This window comes from Amia ocellicauda, chromosome 4 (assembly GCF_036373705.1).
Source record: "Amia ocellicauda isolate fAmiCal2 chromosome 4, fAmiCal2.hap1, whole genome shotgun sequence".
NCBI lineage: Eukaryota > Metazoa > Chordata > Actinopteri > Amiiformes > Amiidae > Amia > Amia ocellicauda.
Genome location: NC_089853.1, coordinates 45,406,543 through 45,429,656, shown reverse-complemented (window position 1 = coordinate 45,429,656; position 23,114 = coordinate 45,406,543). Strand labels below are relative to the sequence as shown.

The following is a 23,114-nucleotide window of genomic DNA, read 5'->3' as shown; positions in this document are numbered from 1 at the left end:
TAAGTACTCTCTCGCATCTCAGTGTACCACTACCAAATGGTCCGCTGACTGCCTAAAAGCCTCAGGGATGGGATTTATAAGTTTGATACACAGCTAAGGTTGAGTGCATTCTGGAATAAACCAAGAAATATGTTGTCCTGGACAACCTAAAAGACATATCAATAAATGTTCTGTGCTAATGTGATTTGAATTGCCTTTTTTCTTTTTTCAAATGGAAATCCTTGTGTTTTAAGATTTGTCTCATTTTGTTTAATTTGTATCACACTTTGTTGGATTTTAATCTTCTGAATGCATCCCCTTTATGAAGAAGTGGCGTAGCACAGAACTACGGGCAGCTGAGCTCACCGACTTAATGTCTCACATGACTTTAGACATCTGCTCTGCTATCAATCTCAAAGTCAACAACCCCTTTTGCAATTAGAAAGAAGGCGGCGGAACACGTGATTTTTTTTTTTCTCTCTTTATAGTAGGCCCAATCCAAGTAAGAAGGTCTGCTAAGTAATTCAATTAACTGAAAACAAATCAATCATAATTACAAAAAAATAATTAAAAAATGCAGGCTTGGCTTGGAAAAGAAGCACTCTCTAGAAATCCTGCTCCACACTGCTATGACTCTCGGTGTTACAGGCTAGTGTGCATGGCTCGCACTCCCGCCTCCTTACAGGGCTACTGTAACATGCTGAAGGGCAATCGATCGCGACTGCAATTCACCTTGTTGAAAACGGATGTCCCTGGAGACACAGGTATGACACCAACCCAAGGCAGTGGAGATGAAGTGATGAATGTTTTGCTCCTGCAGAGCAACATGTCCTGACACTCCGCTACTTAAACCCAATCAGGGCCGGCCTTCTCTTCTCCAGAGCTGACTTGCAAGACACACTTGCATTGCCTGCACATTTATCTTTTATTTCTGCTGTTGTTTGTAGAAACTGAATGGAAATAATCTCATCAGTTCAGCATTAAACATAATACATATACAAAAAAACAACCACAACAACCAAACCAAGGATTGTAGTGTAAAATCAAATAATGTATGTATGCATACGTTGATAAGATTATGCGCTGTTGCCCTTCTAAAAAAGGAATGGGTTTCTCAGATATTTGAGATGTACCTTTTGGCTGTCGAGGTAGAGGGAATAATTAATAATAAAACATAAAAAAATCCTCTTATCGGTGACTTATTTCTCTACCAATGCTATACATATCCCTGTCAGGTGTAAACAGAATGAATAAAAAACAAGCCAAAACAGATTTCCTAGGGTTTGTTTTTTCTCCCATTGTAGATTGAATAAGCCCAGCTGCAGCACCTAACAATAAGGTTTCCAACAATGAATCTTGAGTCAAATTGGCTCAGATGTTGCTGTTGGAAAACAAGCCTTTTTGTCTATCTTAAAAGGAAGATTAAGCTGAAAACAGAAATAAAAGGATAAGATATTGATATAAAAGAAGAGAATTGTAGCCTAAAGGGAATTCACAAGTATACAAATAACCTACCAAAAATGACATGATCAGAGAAAACATATCTAATTTCATATTAATAATAAAAAAATGGTTCTTCAAAAAAAGTACACAGAGTTATGCAAAGTTATAGACTCTGCAAATAACATTTTGATAGCCGAAAAACAAAATAATTTCCAAGTCATTTCTGAAGGGCAGATTGTCATTTTCTCGGTTATGCGTTTTTGTCAGAATCTATAGTCATGAGCAATGAACAGAATACCGTGTTCATGTTCATCCCATGTACTTCCCGTGTCAGTCATAAAATAAATATAATCCGCCGCAAACAGCAGTCACAAGCACTGAGAGAGAACATATTGAGTAAACAAAACAAATCTATTCAGCATCCTACTGATGGCTTCCAGCAAAGGTCCAATTAATGTGTATGAAAAAAAAAACGAGCAATCTCCTCCAGGTGAGATCGAGCAAGTGAGCATCCAGAGCTGAAACACCTTCCAGAAATCACAGCTGAGGTATTCCCACAGCTGAACTCGGCAAAGGCGGAAAAGCCGGCTTCAAAGAGCTCCACACATTCTGTGCAAGCTGAGATGCCTGGCCCAAGAGCCACTAGGGGCCTAATGACCGATGCCCAAGGAGTCTGAACGAGCCGGTTGGCAGGTGCAAGAGTGTGGCTTTAAAGTGTCAGCAGGTTTTTGAAACTTGTGACATTGGAAGCTTGGAATTAAATTCTCACTTTTTAATTAATCTCATTTAACTTTAAACATCCTTCCCAGACAGACTTATAATAGCCTCTGTGGTTAATTGCAGCCCCATAAAACACTGGAATCATTTTTTTCCCCGACATGAGCATATCCCTAAACAACCATAGCAATCACCTTAAGTGGGAAAAAAACAATTATTTTAAACTTCTGTTTTAAAAAAGGGGAGATAGAGAGCTCTCTTGTGCATTGTTACTCTGCTTGTTTCTGATGTAATAGCTGGCTTAAAAAATGACGATGCGCACGTATCCCCATATATCCCTAACCACTTGTCTTCTTCTTGAAGCCTGCCTATGAGCAAAATACAAAGCAGGATTCTATTCAACAGACAATGCTACCTTACAATACCTTATCAGTCCCAACGAGTGATGCGGATTCAGAATTCCAGCCTTGTTTTCGTTTAGTTCATTCAACTGATGACAAAATGAATTCCACATTACCTTCATGGTACATATCTTTTTATATTCATGAACTCTAAGCAAGGGACACTGTCCTTACACTACATAATACAAACAAAAATGTATTAATAAATATATCAGATGAACTTTGATGAGCGAATCAAAAAAGAAAAGAAAAGACGATTCCAAACAGCATAGATAAGCTTTGGGACATGATTAGTGGTGAATGGACAACAATTGAGTCACTGTTAAGCTTGTGTGAGTGAATGCCTGCTGGATCCAGCAGTGAAACTAGAATAAGATGAGAAATACTCTGCATAAAGTCTAAAGAATAAGTATCAACAAATATCAACTTTCATTTTAATTTGTAAAATATGTATAGTTCTTACAGAAAGTGTACACCCTCTTTCAAAATGTTCACCTTTTGTTGCCTTGTTGACAATGGAATTAAAATGTGTATCTATACATCTATATACACACACACACACACACAGTACTGTGCAAACGTTTTATGCAGGTGTGAAAAAATGCTGTAAACTAAGAATGCTTTCAAAAATAGACATGTTAATAGATTATATTTATCAATTATCTAAATACAAAGTGAGTGAACAGATGAAAAATCTACATCAAATCCATATTTGGTGTGACCTCCCTTTGACTTCAAAACAGCATCAATTCTTTGAAGTTTATCTTCTTCTTTAGCACAGTACGGTATATATTTTGTTTTTTATTTTTATTTTTTCTCATTTATCTACACACCCTACCCCACAATGTTTTTCCCCCTTAACAGTGTGGAGTATGGTGTGTAAATTAGTGGACAAAAATCCTAATTTATATGCTTTAAACTCTGAGGTACTGAAAACAAAATGTGCTACAAGTTCAAGGAGATGCACACTTTCTATAGCCATCAGGCAGCCTTCCTGGCAAAGGTGCCCAGACTTTACAAACACCTTAAGGAGTGCAGGCAGGGACTGGGATGTGAAACATAAAGGGTTATTTACTAGAAGGAGGTTTAGTCACAGAGATGTGGACCAAAAATTATAAAACGCAAATCAGTCTGCATCTGCACTAAACTTGTTTGTAAATGGCTCTTAGTGGCCGTCTCATTCCCTCTCTCACATCGTCAATCTGACTGATGCTTTTGAAGCTGTCAAAAAAAACGGGAGCTAATGTCTGGGGCAATAGAGCCACTCTGTCACCGTACTTATTTTCAGTGCGGCGGGGAAATGCCACAATAATGACAGTTGCAATAATTAAGTAATGCTGTGGAATAACTCACTGCTCATTCGCAGTTTAGTGATGCGGATTTTGAAACTGAAAACTGCTATGTGGTCAGCTATTTGTTTATTCCTTTGTTTCCTTTACCTGGTTTGGATCCTTCATCCACAGATCCGTTGTAGACCTGATTGTGAAACTCTGGCCGGTTGTCATTCATGTCTATGACATAGATATAGAGGTCGATGGGGTTCTCCACCTTGTTGCCATTCATGTCCACAGCGTGGGCCCTCAGCTGTTGGGAGACACAGCAGATAAACAGTCAGACTGATTAAAAACACCAGATATTTCGAGATGGAGCAATCATTTACAGAGGTGCTGCAATTGGAGGATGCCTCTAGACCCGGACTACAGAGCATTGCACACAGAGGGGTTGTGTCTTCTGTGGTCTATTTAATTATATATTGTATTGTGGTCATATAAGTACTGGTATTAGGCATTTCTATTGCCATTGGAGTGATAAGATTTTGCTGTGCAGAGATCGTATAATAACTACGTCGTTGTACCTGCGACTTTGTTCATACGTGACACTTCTTGGTAGGTCAAGATTTCCTGGTAAACCCAGTAACAGATGGTTGTTCACAGCAAACTCATAGATTAAGAGGAGGATGGTACAATGTGACACAGCAAGCTTTGTAAAAATATATTTATTATTATATATTCTTTACTGTTTTCAGAGCATATACAGCACCTGGGTTCTCTGCTGTACTGCACAAACCCATTCATCACAAACTCTGTTTATTTTGAATACTTGAACTTCCTCGTGTTTTCTGTCTAAACTCCTCTCCCCAAATACCATCTTTTCTGGAGCCGCTATTATTTGTTTTCTTTCACAGCGAAGGAGGGCTGAAATTACTCTTCCCTGAAACTAATAACAGTTACTCCTTTTAATGCCCGGGATTGACTTACTTCTCACAACAGGGAAAGCAAATAAAGAGTTTTGGTAACACCGGCTTGTACACTTTCAATATTCCCAGCAGGATCAGTGTGTGCGTACGTTTTGATCTGTGTGCAATTCGTCTCTGTTTGACTGCACTCCTCACCCAGGTGAAACTGAGAATGGTAACATAATACTCTCCACTCAGCTCTCATCGCCGCCCGGCATTCCTCCCTGCAAGGCTGTGATTTTACACTTAATGAATCTCTAATATGCCCTCTCATCTCTGGAAAGCATGAACATTTACTTAAGCTGTAACCATTCAAAGCTGTAAAATAAACGCACTTGAGCTTCCCTTCATCTGGAATGAAAAACAAAAACAACAAAAAAACTGTGCAATCCAGATTTTTCAGTTTTGTAACACAAACAATATGATTTTCATAAACCAGATTGTTTATTTGTAAAGTAAGAGTGCATATAAGAAGATATAACTATTCTTTTATAATTCTCCTTATGGTTTTCAAGAAACATTCTTGTAAATGTTTTTTTAAATTTTGAAATGCTAAGATATGAAATGAATATAGATGATACACAGATTCAGACTGCAGAGAGAGGCAAACGTGCCCCTCTGATAACTCCACATAGTGTAACTTGCAAATGTATTTTTTCAACAACATTTTTTTAATCACGATCTTCACCTAAACAAACCTCCATGGGAACGATGGAGCTGGTTTGTTTAAATGTCTACATCAACGCCCTTGGCTTGAAAAGGTGGCATTTCAGAACGGAGCAGTGCAGAAGCAGAGAAGCAAGACTGAATTAATCCAGTATGTACAGCATAGTCAATAAATCTTCAGAAAGGGCCAGCGACTCAGAATGATCAGTTAAACTTCAAATATCAGAGAGAGAAGCTGAGATCTCGTGACGTAATGTCGTCCTTTCAACTTCCCAAATGCCGCTGAATGCGCTTGAGTGAACAAACCGTTCTAGACCACAGAAGTAGAAAGTGGAGAGCATCCTGAATCCTGAATTAAATAAAAAATTAAAGATCTATTGTCTATTGAGTTGAAATGAGAGTGAGTCTCTGTTAGGAGCCAGACAGGCACTGCCCAAATACTCACACCAAAGAACTGAAACGGTGGGTTACCACAGCTCGAAAAAAATAATTTGGATCATTAAGATTAGGGATGCTATAATGAAGTTGTTTTAATCTATTCTTTTGCTACCGTTCCAACTGTGAAAACATTTGTGAAGACAAAACTGGGAAACTTAATTATTAATAATAATAAAAATTATTTGAGGGGTTTCATACAAGAATTGCTGAAAACAACATTAAATTAAAAGTCCTCTTTCCAAGCTATTCCTCATGAGTGATTTCAGTAATGTTTTTACACTAGATACATAAATAAAGTATAATAACCTTTGCATTCAGAACATGTTTATAAAACATTCACGCAGAGTGGCGTCATTTTTGGCATGATTTGCAGGCATCCAAGAGAAAGTGTAATGAATACCGACATTTTCTAAAACATTCCAGAAGAGGGGAGACAAAGAAACAGACAAATCATAATCACTGTTCTGTTGATATGTAAACTTTTTGAATTCCTTACTTTTTTTTTTTTTTTTTTTAAGCTCATAATAACTAATTATGTTGGATGTTTCAGGCGTCTTTTACAAGAATCTGACTCCTGGAGCTGCACTGACAGGGTCCCGCTCTCTCTGGCTCTCTCTGGATGCCACTTTATGCTTTGCCAGTCATGGGTCATCCACAGATTGAGGGTTACACAAACAAGGTCTTTGTCGCTCCGAACCTCCTCTACGAGTGTGCAATTAAATTCTTCGATGTTGCTAGCTAGAATGTACGCTATTTACTTTCCTTCCAGAAAACCCTGTGCTGCGCTTTTCAGCCGGTGCATCAGACAGTGATTGTGAAGCGATTCTTGCAGCAGAAAAGCGCAGTGTGTGTATTCCTCTGCTCGCTGACCCCTGGCTTGCACACGCAGGCTCTGCTGACAGGCTCAGAGACAGCTCCTTCTGCGCCTGACAGCAGCACTCATTCCCCAACACAGAAGGTATCCTCTTCATCATTGTGAAAGGTTTTTGATCACTTCTTTAATGTCACTCACAGCACCAGGCACTACACTGCGGTATCTGCAACAGAATCTGTAATAGCAGCAGGGAAACTTGAGGTTCAATTTCAAAACCAAATGAAGGGGAAGCAAACCAAGTCAATAGGTTTTAATGCGTGTGTCAAAACCTTACACACATATAGGCTTTGGTTATGCCATGTCAGTTAAAACACATCATATAGCATATTATATATATATTTATATATATGTGTGTGTTTTCCAGCCTTGAAAAAAAAATTCAATTAACTTCTTCAGACCTGATGTCCCTTCTTCTTTATTCTCCGCTCCCACCCTCCCCACCGACAAAAAAAAAAAAAAATGCATCTGTAGGTCTCCAAAAGGTTAATTTGACTTTACTTTTTCCTGCACGTTGTTTGATCTCGCTGTGCACCCAATATCCGCACACAACGATTGCAATGAACGTACTTGACTGGTGTCAAGGAAGTTATCACTTATGTGTTCGGATTGGGTAATTCAATAACATTAAAAGTCAAAGATTACCGCAGTTGTTTAAAGAAGGGAAAATGTAATTCTGAGTTGGAATCAAAGTTATTATCTTCAAAAGGATGGGGGGGGGGAAATGTCAGTGCCGACTTTGTTCACTTCAAACCTGGCTTCAGATGAAGATAAATGGAGGACTTTGCAACAGTTTGATGTCAGGCAACTGAAAAGCACACCTTCTTTAGTTGGGAATTCTGCATTTCACCTTGAATTGGTCTTGGTTACAATTTTAGTTTAGAGAATACCTGCACTTTTTATAGGCTTCTCTCTAAAATGTTTCAATATAGATTGTCTTAAACTGAGGGATACTACATTGATAATTGAGCTGTTTTCTGAATTAACTTAATTATAGATATTAAAATATCACCAATCAACTAAGCAGGACAACTAGATAAATGTATTAATACTCTACACTAAGAGTATGGTGAGATTTCTTTTTGATAGACATCTACATTTCTTGTGATCCGCCTCAGTGATCACACTGTTTGACTCCCCCCCGCTGTGTTTGCTTTTGAGGAATACCAAATGAAGAACTCCCTACTTAATTATACATGACATAGTAGGTCTTCACATAGGCTTAAGCAAACAAACACACAAACAAACTCTGTTTTCTCAGCTGAAACGCTGCAGTCTGACGTATACTGTGGGGAGGATAGGGGATTTAGGGTGTTTGCTGGATGTACAGAGAGTGCATCTCTGACTTTCATTATTTACATTTTGACAGGTAAGCCTGCCCTGCAATCCCATGCTGAATGAGCTCTGAGTCACACAAAATGATTACTTCTTTCTCTGCTCCTCTGCTTTAAAAATAAGACCCTTTGAGAAAAAATGAAACTGTCCCTGCTCGAAACCTGCCCCAAAGGGCTGTGTGACAGTGGATTTGGGACAGGGGAAGCATGACCATAGAGAAGCTTATGTGACATTTTGTAATCTTCCACCTCTCTGCCTACAGCTAAGCAACTTCAGGTTGTGTTAAATGACCACTTAGGAGGTCAATTCTAGAATGTCAAATGATGACACTTTGGCTTTGTATTGAAGCGCCTCTAGGAAGGTGAATCCACTGTTTTTGGCCTGGATGCTTCCTGGTACCACAATGTGAATGTGGATGAATACTTTGCTGTATCCAAATGTCACAAACACCAAAGTCTAGTCTAGATTGTCTAGACGTTGTATGGTTGTGATTTGAACTGACTAGTAAACAGCAAATTGTTCCATAAGTCAGAACATTAAATGAGACAGACCGAGAGTAAGATTCTGGGTTACAAAGACAGAGAAACAATGATCAGTGTTAGTTTCTTAATGCTCTGCAGAAGACAAAGCTGTCATTCACACTTTCCAGAGTGGGATTGAAGGGGTGAAAACATTACAGTTAATTAGGAAAGTTTTTCTCAGACTTTGCCCTGCTGGTGCATGCTACCCCCTGGGTTTAACTAAGGCAGTTTATAGCAATGGAGAATTTCTTCAAAGACCTATTACTAAGGAACTCCCCCTACAAATGAATGCTTCGCATCATCTTTTTGCTTGGATTGGAAGGGGGAGGTTTAGTAGATTTCCTGGTGGTCTGAAATGCTCTGCTGAGCTCCAGTTATGGCTTATCTTGGTAAGCTGCACCTGAGTGTATTATATATGAACACTTTAACCTTTTATCCACTTTCGGTCCAGCAAACCTGAGGATTAAAGAAAAGTCGAGCTTTCTAATTGAGACAAATTGTACCTGACAATGCCAATTGCTCTGTACAGGGCAGCCATGCTTTTCCAACGGACAAAAGCTTTGGTCCTCCTAAAATGCAGTCATATACAAAAATCAGGTTTGGAGATAAATTGTATATACAATATAGTCTATATGGATTAAGGAATGTTGGATTCTATAAAATGCAATTTGATTTGATGTTCAAACAATCCACGGTTTGTTTTATTGCACATCTACATGGGAAATTAAATAAACATCTCTATACAGTATCGGTTCATACAGGGTGCACAGAGCATTTCTGAACACACTTTCTGTGCTCCCCGTGTCTCTGTTTGCACTACTTCTGTTGTATTCTGAAATTCACTTGTTCTGTAGAAACAGATTGTGATTCAATGATTTATGAAGACATGCTATATAAATGTTGTAAGAAGGAGCAGCTGTTTACCGTCTTTATAGCACAGCAGAAAAGCCATCAGATAAAGCTGCAGAACTGAACAATGCCTCCAGCAGGATCTGCAGGTTTTTAAACCTGGCAGCAGAATAAGACACCAGTCATGGGGCTGACATGTGCTGGAAGACTTTCTGCAGCTCTTCTTATTCGTCTTCTCCTCCCTGCCCCCCCCACCGTGCACCAGATTAAGGTGCACCTTCTCCAATTATCATTTAAACACAAACCTTTCTGGGTGCAAATTAAAATTCCATATATAAACAGAAAAAAATCCTCACTTTCGCATTCATCAATTGGCACGTTTACACTGCCATTTCTGATCTGGATCAAATGCATCGGTACATTTGATCTGGATCAGTGGTGTCATGTCTATGCTGCCATTTGATCAGGATCAACTTTCAGCCACCCACTAGCACGCAAGTCAAAATTTAATTATATGTATTTATTAAATTAGTCCTTTAGAACACAGAGCTATATCGAAAACTAATGTTTTATCTCATTATGATTTAAGTAAAACCAACGCACTTGCATATTTTTTCGCAACTGAAGCATTTAAAATAAATACACAATGATATATTTTTTGCCAACATAATAACAAGCCATTTAATGTTAATTTTGGCAATATTTTATTTATAATTCGGGAAATAGGGAAGCATCTCTTATCTGCTACACTGATGTGAAGGGTGTTTGTTTGCCACCTACCTTTAAAACAAATGCCGCGGCAGTGCATGCTAGGACTTGAGCTGCTCAAGCGTTTACACTGCCAGGATCAAATGCTACCGATGCATTTGATACGGATCAGAAATGGCACTGTAATTAAGCCTAATGGCTATTTTTCGTATACATTTTATTCGGTTTACAGGGTAGCTTTCATCAGCTTCTCTATGTTTGGAACCAAATAAAACATATATATATATATATATATATATATAAATATAAATATAAATATAACTTAACTTTGACTGATGAATAGGAAAGTACAACTAAATATTCACTGCATTTAGAGGAATACCTATTTATTATGTTCACGCAAGATTCTCGTTTCCCTTTTTTTGATTGTGGCACTCATGACACTGAAATTTGCAATGCGTAGTTTTTATTGTCATAAATATTCTGCAGTGTGCTCCTCAAAGAAAAGACAGAAAAACTTTCAAAACATCATCATTGTCATTCAACATTTACCACTACTTAAAAACTTTGCTTTCAGAAATGTCATCCGTTAGCAGCAAGTCTTCTGTACCCTTCATTCACTTTTTAAATCGATACAACACTTAGTACACCTGCCAGCCTGTCAGACACTCATGAAATCTATAGCTCTTAGAATATACAGAATCCTTGAATTGGTGGCACTTGGCAACCTTATGAAGCTTGGCAATTAATTCAAAACAATAAACAGATTCCTAGCATTTTTTAATGGGTAATCAATAAATGAGATAAACATTATATCCTAGAATGTTTTCATAATTTCATTATTTCATTTTGATGTGTATATTCTTATACGCTTTGAAGGATGGGCAATGTTTAAGGAAATACTGACAGTAAATATGATAATTGCATATATAAAATGTTCTGAAGTTTAAAAAGAACAACTTTCTCACTGTCTTGTAACAATAACATCAATGGGGGATACAGACAGCCTGAGACATCAAAACCGAGACTCAGGTTTTGATTTTATACATGTTGGAAAAACATAACAAAACTGCCTTTTCATTATATTTGACAGCTAAGATGAATATACACATTTTCTCTTTCTTTCTGTACAAACCGACACGGAGGAAAACTTTGCCTAATTGACAGCTAGTTCCACCAAACTCTGTATGTAAAGACTTTGTCTAGAAGTTCTGTTATATTACACATTTTTAAAAGAGATCTATCATTGATCGAATAATAAGAGAAAGGGGGGAATTCAGGTTTTACTTCAGTTTCTGTATTTAAACTATTTAACCAGTACAATGAGAATACATTAACTCATGAAAGGCTGTGAAATAGCACATCCAGACAAGAATAACTCCCCTTACTTTCCAACACAATTAATTATGGAACCAATTATTACTCCTTTAGAACAAAGAGCTATATCATGTATTATTTCTAGAATGTATTTATTCTTTATGAGCTCCTTTGCTATTTTGTAAATTATGATTAAACTGTTGGAGGAGACTGTCAAAATGCCATTGAGGTGAAGAGAGGACTATTTCGTGTTATTTCTTTCCCAGGTTTTAGCCATGGGAAATCAGTGGGATGGAAGCTAGAGATCCTGAAGTTGCTGGTACTCACGTGATAGGATGCTCTTTCTTCTCGGTCCAAAGGTTTGGTAACGTACATTTTCCCCGCCACCGGATCGATGGTGAACACCTCCATTGGGGGCTGGTCTGCGCCCACCCCCGTAATGCTGTAGCGGATCTGGATCTCTCGGTCTTGGTCTGAGCGGATCTGCAATGGAATGTAAGAAAGGATAGGTTGGTAAAGGAGTGGAGGCTCGACTACAGGGATGCACAGGATTAGAGTGTCTAGTGATGCCAATTCATCTACTTTTTTTCTTTGTTCCATACTAAACTACTTTCACAATATGTTGGGCAACAATGCTCTATCATTCTAACTATGCTCATTAAGGGCAGTGGTGCTTTTATTAAAAAAAATATAATCAAGATATTTTAGCTGGTCTAGGTGTAGCATGCAGCTGTTTAATTTAACTGGAGTGTATAAAACCACCAAGATGGCATCATTCAAAATGCAATCACAATGCAGAGCAATAAAAACAGAGAAATGATTTCAAGGCCTTGCTTTACAAATATCCCATTTTGCATTATTTAAAAGAAAAGAAACCCCTTATATGCTAAATATAAAATTACATGGATACATTTTTAAGTAGGGCAATATATATGGGCAACGATTTCAATATGGAAATTCTTCTAGTTTTAGACTTAGGATGTCCATCAATCGCTGTAATATCAAGAGCAATCTTTGTCAATTTAAGTTGCTCATTGAACTCCCAACCACCATTGTGAAAGCTTAAATGCGGACCTAATAAAATCAGGGACTGACTAAAAAATTGTTGACCTCAGTATGAACATAACTGAACTGGCCATATGGTAAATTTATATTATTATTTTTTTACAAAAACCTATGCTGACTCTATCACTGGATTTCAAACAGAAGCTGAATATTTTATGCTGCATCATATATATCCTAAAATACAGCATTATAAGTCATTCACAGTTTTGAACACACATCCTAGGAATATGCAAACTTAGAAAACACAAAATCACATTAAGTGAAAGTGTCCTAAGAATATAGGCACAAGTGTCTACTCCACACATAAAACATCTCCCCCAGACGTGTGTCGCTGTGGTTTTAATGTGGCTCCAGCCTGGGGATGGATCATTGCTATTGGTATTCAGTGTAGTGAAGGACTGATTAAGGCATAAGCTTTGGGTGTCTAATTTTAGCCTGTTTCATTACTCACTTAGCTTTTCTATGTGCAGACACTGCTCCCAGACCACAGTATTTAACATTCAGGGGGTTTACAAGGGCTGAACTGGATGCACAGGTCTCTGTCACGCCATGAAGATGTTGTTTTATGGCAAGCATGCTCATTATTTACAGCACTTAAGTCACAATAAGCAGCCAATGAAGCATGATGCTCAACTAAATGAATTAATATGGAAGTGGACAGATAAATCAAGGCATTATGTTAATTTTCCCAGGACTATGAAAAGGCTGGCGGAGGATGGTTGCCCACATCTGATAGCTTGGTGGAGTCTAGCGGTGACCGTTCTTTCAGAGAGATCTTTATGTCACTTGTGGTGCCGGTGATTTCATTTGAAAGGTGAATGATGTTCAACAGCATGTACAGGCTTCAGAAGTATTATCAGTATGCAACACATAATGCCTTCATGTATGTGCCGTAGGCACAGAAGAAGAAGTTATCTTGACAATGCACATTTCAGAGGATGTGTACTTTGTGATCATCTCTCCTGAGCTGGCCCAAGAGTTGTTGCAATTCCAAGATTAGAAAACAAAAACATGAACCGCCCCCCCCAGCTTATTCTTATTTTATAATTTTTAGTTTTGGCTTGCAATAGACAACCATCTTATTATGGGCTTCAATTGGTTTGGCAGTTTTTAGGTTTCTTGCCCCGTGCTGCAGTTACCAAACCATTATATCTATTTATAAATGTATTTACTCAAGCATGCGTTTACTTGATTGTTTATTTATGTATTCAAGGCGCAGTTTATCATAGAAGACATAGGAACAAAATGGGCCTTTGGATACAAACATTCATCCTTGAAGTTGAATAAATATACTCATTTATTATATTATCTGACAACATAATATATTCTTAAATTCATTCTGTGCAATGTACTGATGCATAATAAAACACTTTAGCTAATAAGGAATAGGGTGTTGGTGGCCTGACTTCTCACCAGAGACTCCACATCTGTCTTTAGTGGCGAGAAAAATATTTGCTATCACACTGCGAGAGGACATACACAATAACGACACTCCTTTGCATAAAAAGTTTTCATTAAGATGGCAAATTAAATAACTGATGTTCTGAAGAGAGGGAATGAACTGCATCCATATATATATATATATATATATATATATATATATATATATACATACATACATACATACATACATATACACACACACACACACACACACACACACACACACACACACAGTACTAGGCAAAAGATTTAGGCAGGTGTGAAAAAATTCTGTAAAGTAAGAATGCTTTCAAAAATAGACATGGTAATAGATTATATTTATCAATTAACTAAATGCAAAGTGAGTGAACAGAAGAAAAATCTATATATAGCAAATCAATATTTGGTGTGACCACCCTTTGCCTTCAAAACAGCATCAATTCTTCTAGGTTCACTTGCACACAGTTTTTGAAGGAACTCTACAAGTAGGTTGGCCCAAACATCTTGGAGAACTAACCACAGTTCTTCTGTGGATTTAGGCAGCCTCAGTTGCTTCTCTCTCTCCATGTAATCCCAGACAGACTCGATGATGTTGAGATCAGGGCTCTGTGGGGGCCATGCCATCACTTCCAGGACTCCTTGTTCTTCTTTATGCTGAAGATTGTTCTTACTTTCGCTGTATGTTTGGGGTCGTTGTCATGCTGCAGAATAAATTTGGGGCCAATCAGATGCCTCCCTGATGGTATTGCATGATGGATAAGTATATGCCTGTACTTCTCAGCATTGAGGAGACCATTCATTCTGACCAAATCCCCTCCATTTGTAGAAATGCAGCTCCAAACTTGCAAGGAACCTCCACCATGCTTCACTGTTGCCTGCAGACTCTCATTTGTGTACCGCTCTCCAGCCCCTCAGCGAACAAACTGCCTTTTGCTACAGCCAGATATTTCAAATTTTGATTCATCAGTTCAGATCACCTGCTGCCATTTTTCTGCACCCCAGTTCCTGTGTTTTCGTGCATAGTTAAGTCGCTTGGCCTTGTTTCCACATCAGAGGTATGGCTTTTTGGTTGCAAGTCTTCCATGAAGGCCACTTCTGACCAGACTTCTCTGGACAGTGGATGGGGTTACCAGGTTCCCAATGTTTTCTGCCAATTCTGAGCTGATGGCACTGCTGGACATCTGCTGATTGTGAAGGGAAGTAAGCATGATGCGTCTTTCATCTGCTTCAGTAAGTTTCCTTGGCTGACCACTGCGTCTACGGTCCTCAACGTTGCCCGTTTCTTTGTGCTTCTTCAAAAGAGCTTGGACAGCACATCTGGTAACCCCTGTCTGCCTTGAAATGTCTGCCTGTGAGAGACCTTGCTGATGCAGTAGAACTACCTTGTGTCTTGATGCTGTGCTCAGTCTTGCCATGGTGTATGACTTTTGACAGTAAACTGTCTTCAGCAACCTCACCTTGTTAGCTGAGTTTGGCTGTTCCTCACCCAGTTTTATTCCTCCTACACAGCTGTTTCTGTTTCAGTTAATGATTGTGTTACAACCTACATATTGAATTGATGATCATTAAAACCTGTTTGGTATAATTGTTTAATCATACACCTGACTATATGCCTACAAAATCCCTGACTGTGTGCGAGTGTACCTAGAAGAATTGATGTTGGCAAAGGGTGGTCACACCAAATTAGATTTTTCTTCTGTTCACACTCTTTGCATTTAGTTAATTGGTAAAATAAATATCTATTAACATGTCTAATTTCAAAAACACTGTTACTTTACAGCATTTTTTTACACCTGCCTAAAACTTTTGCACAGTACTGTATACACCGATCAGCCTTAACATTATGACCACTGACAGGTGAAGTGAATAACACTGATAATCTCGTTATCATGGCACCTGTCAGTGGGTGGGATATATTAGGCAGCAAGTGAACATTTTGTCCTCAAAGTTGATGTGTTAGAAGCAGGAAAAATGGGCAAGGGTAAGGATCTGAGCAACTTTGACAAGGGCCACATTGTGATGGCTAGACGACTGGGTCAGAGCATCTTCCAAAACTGCAGTTCTTGTGGGGTGTTCCTGGTCTGCAGTGGTCAGTACCTATCAAAAGTGGTCCAAGGAAGGAAAAGCGGTGAACTGGCGACAGAGTCATGGGTGGCCAAGGCTCATTGATGCACGTGGGGAGTGAAGGCTGGCCCGTGTAGTCAGATCCAACAGACGAGCTACTGTAGCTCAAATTGCTGAAAAAGTTAATGCTGGTTCTGATAGAAAGGTGTCAGAATACACAGTGCATTGCAGTTTGTTGCGTATGGGGCTGCGTAGCCGCAGACCAGTCAGGGTGCCCATGCTGACCCCTGTCCACTGCCCAAAGCGCCTACAATGGGCACGTGAGCATCAGAACTGGACCATGGAGCAATGGAAGAAGGTGGCCTGGTCTGATGAATCACGAGTTCAAAGTGTTGACTTGGCCTCCAAATTCCCCAGATCTCAATCCAATCGAGCATCTGTGGGATGTGCTGGACAAACAAGTCCGATCCATGGAGGCCCCACCTCGCAACTTACAGGACTTAAAGGATCTGCTGCTAACGTCTTGGTGCCAGATACCACAGCACACCTTCAGAGGTCTAGTGGAGTCCATGCCTCGAGGCATCAGGGCAGTTTTGGTGGCAAAAGGGGAACCTACACAATATTAGGCAGGTGGTCATAATGTTAAGGCTGATCGGTGTATATATATATGAAAAATCCATCTTTTTGGTGCATTTCGACATCAAGCTAGCCAGAACTTATTCGAACTGTCTAGTCAATAAGAGTCTCTCATTGGCCCTGAATTTCTTGTACGCTGGAGAACAATATTCTTTATTTTTTGTTTAGTATTTTTTGCCCCGGTATAAAAATAATAATAATAAAACCAATCTGGTAAATCAAATCATCTAAACCCAGCAGGACTCATGTAAATCCGTTCCGACTCCACGGTGATTATCTCTGGCCCTTGTCTAAGCAGCTGCATCTAAATTCAGCCCGATGCCCATGTTCCATGAAAATATCAATCCGTTCAGCAAGCTCTTAGCCATCCCGTGTGCACTTATCTGACCTAATAACAAATAATTGAAAGTCTTCCACTATCCAGGTAGAATGACTATGCCACAGAACCAGCAAACACTGCCTGCGCCATTTCATAAAAGGAACACAGTGGCACCAAATAAGGAGCGATGCTTTTCAGTTCCCCCGGGTGAATAAAGAGCAATTTGATGCATTAAGTGCGCTGAAAGGTTTTAATGTGCGCACTCTTCCTCCCTGATTTGGATTCGAGTGGAGTGTAATTGGGGTTCATTTTCAGGAATCTTTCAAATTAACTTAAAATGGGTTGTAGCAAATCCTTCAATACAGTGATCTTGTGCCATTAGAAGAATTGGAGGTGCACTGTGCTATTAATGCAGCGCCGTTTTTAGAAAATTGGGGGCCCTCAAGAAAAGTCCACTTTAATTTGCTCAGTCCACCGTCTCAACTTCAAAGTCTTGTGTCCATCTGGTGGCAGTTTGGAAAAATATGATTCGTTTTTTTTTTTTTTTTGGGGGGGACGACGACATGAATTTGATTGCTTACTAAAAAGATCTAAATGAGATGAGAAGTTTTGGAATAGGAGGCACAGGCATTATGCGTTCTGATTTCAGCCCATACTCATTTCTTTAACAAATCATTGCTTTCACATATTAGATATAAATACAGATCTGGAAAACAATTAAGAGACCGCTGCAAAATGATCAGTTTCTCTGGTTTTATTATTTATAGGTATGTGTTTGGGTAAAATTATCATTTTTGTTTAATTCTATAAACTACTGACAACATTTCTCCCAAATTCCAAATAAAGCTATGAATGGAATGGAATGGCTTGGCTACCATACATGTAGAGATGCTGATTTAAGAAACATTTGCAGTGGTCTCTTAATTATTTCCAGAGCTGTATTAATAAACATAGGCATAAATTAATGAGAGAGAATTTTTTTTTAAATAAACAGAGAGCAATTTATGAAGTATGTATGCAATGGATATTAAATTCAAGCTGGAAATACAGAGAAATGGAATATACTGGAGGGCATTGTCAGTGTCAGGCTGGATCAAGCTCCAAACGCTGTAATTTCTCCTTCACCTCCTGACAGTTCATACCTTTTACAATATCTGATGACCTCTTTTGCTAAGAACACCGAACCCTGCATTAGTGTCTGACACCACTTAGTCATACACTTAAATCTAGTCACTTCTATTTGTTAATACCTGAAACAAGACTCCTGAATGTTCTTAGACAATCACACTTCCTCCAGGAGTAAAACAAAGGACACGTGACATCTTTCTGGATGTGGCTGATTCTAAGTAATATGAATTATTTTGATCTTATGGTGTAACATATTTGCCAATCATATTAAGGCAACAGACAAAATACCAACCACAGCTATTCTCAATGTATTTAATGAAGTGTAGGCCCACCACCCTTGAAGTTAATGACTTTTGCTAGGCTAGGCAAACAAAGACAGTCCAGTTTCTCCTGCACAGCACTTTCTGATGTCTTTTCCCTCATTCGCACTTCCAGTTCATCACACAGGTGTTCAATAGGGTTGAGGTCATTTTTCTCTTCCAAGCTTTGGTAGATAGTACAGTATTGTTTTGGGGGATGTTTATGCCCTCAAAATAAATATGCCATCAGTTCTGTCCGCAAAAATATCACATTACTTGTCTCATATAGTGTTTTTGGCCTCTGGATGCACGCTAGGTGGAACACATTTGAATTCCATTCTAAATAAATGGCTGCAAAGTGTCTGAGCAAGCTCTTCTATCCAACAAGAGGTGTGTTTTGACACTGGTACAGAATATACCACTAAACACTAATGCATGTTCAGACCCATAAGGCTAATCTCCTTTGACATTACTAAGTGCTAAATAGAACTGAGTACTGAGTATTTAGTACTGAGCGCTGAATAAAAGAGCCAAGTTCTCACATAATGACAGCTGTTAATAGATAAACTGTCACTTTATGAGAGCTATAACCATGTAAGTGCAAAATAAATAAATAAAAAGATACACCTGTTAAGTTGATGTTTTCATATTTTAGCTCTGAAAGTGCTGATCTCAAAACCTTACATTTTGATAGTTGAATTGATCTACGCTCTCCAACTGCAACAATCTACGCTGCCTTCAAAACCTCCAATGCCGTTTTCAACGCTCACCGAGTCAGTCATGTAAAACAACACACTTCACCATGGAGTAAAAGCTACAACGATTTCTAGTGCGCTTTGACGCAAATATTTTTGACATATTTTATTCAACTTTCCAATCTTTTTTCTTTATCCCAAATTATTATTATTTTGAATTTAAGAGCAACGAGGGGATTTAACAGTAGAGAATTAATAACCATATCCCTACTGCTGGAAGGCAGGCTGAATAATTACACACAGTGAACTGGAAAACATTTTTTTTTTCTCTCCATTTTGGGGGTGTGGGGCTGGAAACCGTGCATAAAAACGAAATTACTTCAATCTGTCCTAGAGCACAATTTTGCATAAAACCTTTCCAGTAGGATACGATACCATTTCTTAATTTCATCCTAATTTCCTGCCATATCTCTCCACGTCCCATCAACTTTTCCTTTGAGAGTCATACTTTAATTCAACCTTTTATTCAAAACAATTACCAAATGCTTTGGGGGTCTATCTTTTACTTGGAAAGGATGTGAGAGACTCCACTGAGCTCGTGGTCAGCTTTATCTCATTTTTTAAAAGGGCCACTACTGCTCAACTTTAACAACTCTCCTCCAGTCCATAAAGTGTATATTATATATCATCACCATCACAATCAGCCCATATTGATCTACTGCTGGATGAAGGCCTCCCCAGGATGTTTCCACTTGCTTCGATCTACAGCTTCCCTTTTTCATGTCACACATGCACATTTTATGATGTCATCTTCCCTTCTATTATGTGGTCATCTTCTAGGACTTTTTTCATCTCTTGGGATCCATTCAACAGTTTCCTTTGTCCATCTTTGATCTGTTCTTCTTGCAGTGTGTCCAGACGATGTAACTTTCACTTTTTCAATGAGGTCCCATATTTTTGTTTGTTCTTGGTTCCATTCATCTCTTCTTGTTATTCCAATCATACATCTTTCTATGCTCCTTTGTCTCGTCCGCGGTTTCTGTAACATTTTTTAACATTTTTAATCTACTTACATTTTCTTAGATTGAACAAAGCTGTTAAGCATGACTTAGGTTGTATTCAGGTTCTTTTGAGTCCAGTTCTCGTTTGCAACAGAGTTCTTGGAATTTGAAACCGCAGGTCTTCAGGTGTTTTTGCAAATATGATGTCATTGGAAAATTATGTATATATTTATATACATTGACAAGCAGACAGACAGGCAGTTTGACACAGATAGGTAGGCACATAGAAAAAGAGACTGATAGAAAGACATATCTAGATACATAGATATACATTAAATATACATCATATTTCAGTGGCAATCATCTTGAATCCATTCTACTCTTACCTCTTCATACACAAATGTAAATATGTTCATAAAAGAAAAATAATTTCACACAAATCATTCATATACAGGCAGAGCTGGATTTCTCCAATGTTGTTGTTGTTATGATGACGCCACTTCAGACAAGATGCCACATTTCAGTACCGTCTCTTATATAAATACTATTTTAAATAAATAAATAAAATAAATTAAGAACTGTGGATTCACTGAGTCACCAAGCTCCCTTGGGTAATGAATGATAAATTGATTCATTTTGAAGAGTGCTAATAATGAAAGCAGATTTTTTTTTTCCTAAGCAAAAAAAAAAAAAAGGGATGTAAGAAACTGTAACGTCTCTCGGCGCAGACCAGACACTGGTTAAATGACCTATTTGTAGTTGGATCAAAGCAATTTCCTTCATTACTGACAACTTGTCAGGTCTTAAGGAGATCTTATCAGGGAGCTTAGCTACCTCTGCAGAGCAAACTGAATCAAATGAGAAATTATCATGCCATTACTTCCCAAGAGAAAATTAAGCAAAAGGTACTGACAGAATGCATCAGTTATTTTTCTCTCCACTGGCATCCAGTAGAAGACAGTGCAGTGAGGGAACTTGTACACCACAATCATGAACAATAAACACAGTTCTGACACTTTACCCATTTGTACACAGGAGGAATTTGGGTACAGACATATGTCCAATGCTGAATTAGGGTAAATGCCACCCCCTCAATAATATGGATGGCATCCTCTTTAATCCCTGAGATCTATATTTTGAGAGTTTGCTCTAAATATTGTAAAGGTTGGAGTAGTCTTTCAGTAAGAGACGAGATTTGTTCTACCCCATGTTTGTAACCAGCTGTTCACCCTTCACATACACAAGCAATGGTTATATTCAGAGAATGCTTCAAATGCCTGTAACAGACACATTTTGCCTCACTGCCTGTAACCAAAAACAGTCACATCCTATACTAGGAGTTTCCTGATGTTTGAAATTTCTTTTAAACTAAATATATGTATTGAAACATTCCTGTACGTAGTTTCCCTTTTTTGGTACATGGGCGATACACAGAAACAACACTATTTCCCTTGCTGCTTTTTTATTGTAACAGATGATTTGAATAAACTATGGAAATATTTTGTGTGATTTATTTAAATATATGGGCACAGACTAAGCCTGGAGACCCACTGAGGGAACCTAACCTAGAAAAGTGAAATGGAGAAAACACGGCCCCCCTGAGAAAACCCTGTTTTGAGAGATCATTCGTATTTTACGATACCGGTGTTTGAAGTCACAGTCGAGCTTCGTCTTTTAAACCCTCCATTTCATGTGATATGTGAATATTATGTGCAATTGTATTATTTCCCTTATGAAGACTCCTTGTTTCGCTGCCCACGCTAGACTCCAAGCTCCTTTAGAAGTTAAAGAATAACATTAAACACCCAAGAGGCAAGGACATCAGGTTCACAAAGTTTTGAATATTTGTGGTACTTCCCGCTGCAGGGGAGTCTAATATTGAACACCATAATCTTACACAGTTATATACATCTCTAGCCGCCACACTCTTGTGATGTGTCCAGAGCTCCAGCTTTAAGTTAAAGAGCTGTTTTCTGCCGAGATTCACTTTTCACAAGCGTCTCTCAAGCTCAAGAGAACGTGCTCTTCTGTATTGCTAGCCCAAGGAACAGGGTCACGAAACAAGCAAGACTGCAAACTAGACTGTGATTAGAAGACTGAATAAAGACCGGCTAACAGTCATACAGCTACCTGGAGGAGTCACTTTACTGTGGAGAGAGAGAGGATACCTCGAGTGTGGGGGTGGCGGGTTCTTTCCCTCTAACTTTCTATTACTCTGGCACTTCCATTTTATATCAACCTCCTGCCTCAATCCTTAAGGACCACTCTTACTCTTTATTATCTTTGCTGCCCTGAGAAAATGTAGCCCTTACAGAGTGATTTTCAAATGAAAAAGCACTTTATTTTGTTTTTACAGATTAGACTGGGACATTCCTTAAGTGCATTCATGTTGAAAAATATATTTAATAGCCACAGTTCAATTACCTGCATTAAATATCATATTTACTTCAACATTTCAGAATTTTTTCCCATTTTGTTGTTTTTCTCAGCTTCTGGTAAAGAGAACTTCTAGATTATTTTTTTTATGTACAGTGTTTCATAGTACCACCTATCAAAATAATTGTCTTACATGCTTATATTCTGTATTGCAATTGAATGAGTCTTGAATAACTTTACATATTTAGGGGAGAGGGGGTGTGAAACCTACAGAAGTTGCATTATTATACTAAACAACAATTAAATCATCGATGGGAACCCAAAAGAGTTCTCTGAAGGTCATGTTCAACTCAGCAAAAGCCTCCCAGGATCTGAATTAGCTATCATTACGAATGCAGATTTTCAACAACAACACGCATATATTTGCATCTCACGGAAGAACTGATTAATGGTCTGTAGAGGACTTGCATATTTGGAAGCCTCGATTTTTAAATAGTAAAACAAATAAAGTGATTCATAAAGTGAATCATGGAGGTGATTTAATTCAGAAGATAATACTTTTTATTTCATATATTTCATATAATTGAATGAAAAATGTTTTTTTGTAAATTAAAATGTTATATCAGTT

The 23,114-nt window shown here is 38.3% G+C and overlaps 1 protein-coding gene across 1 annotated transcript in view; it reads right to left on the bottom strand.

The window, feature by feature from the left end:
* The window catches only part of cdh4 (cadherin 4, type 1, R-cadherin (retinal)), a 332,183-nt gene that overhangs the window by 49,784 nt on the left and 259,285 nt on the right, over positions 1-23,114 (bottom strand). Inside the window, exons 6-7 of the mRNA XM_066702504.1 lie at positions 11,809-11,964; positions 3,980-4,124 (exon numbers count right to left, since the gene is read on the bottom strand). Of these exons, the coding sequence (XP_066558601.1) occupies positions 3,980-4,124; positions 11,809-11,964 (301 nt within the window). The remainder of the gene's footprint in view (positions 1-3,979; positions 4,125-11,808; positions 11,965-23,114) is intronic.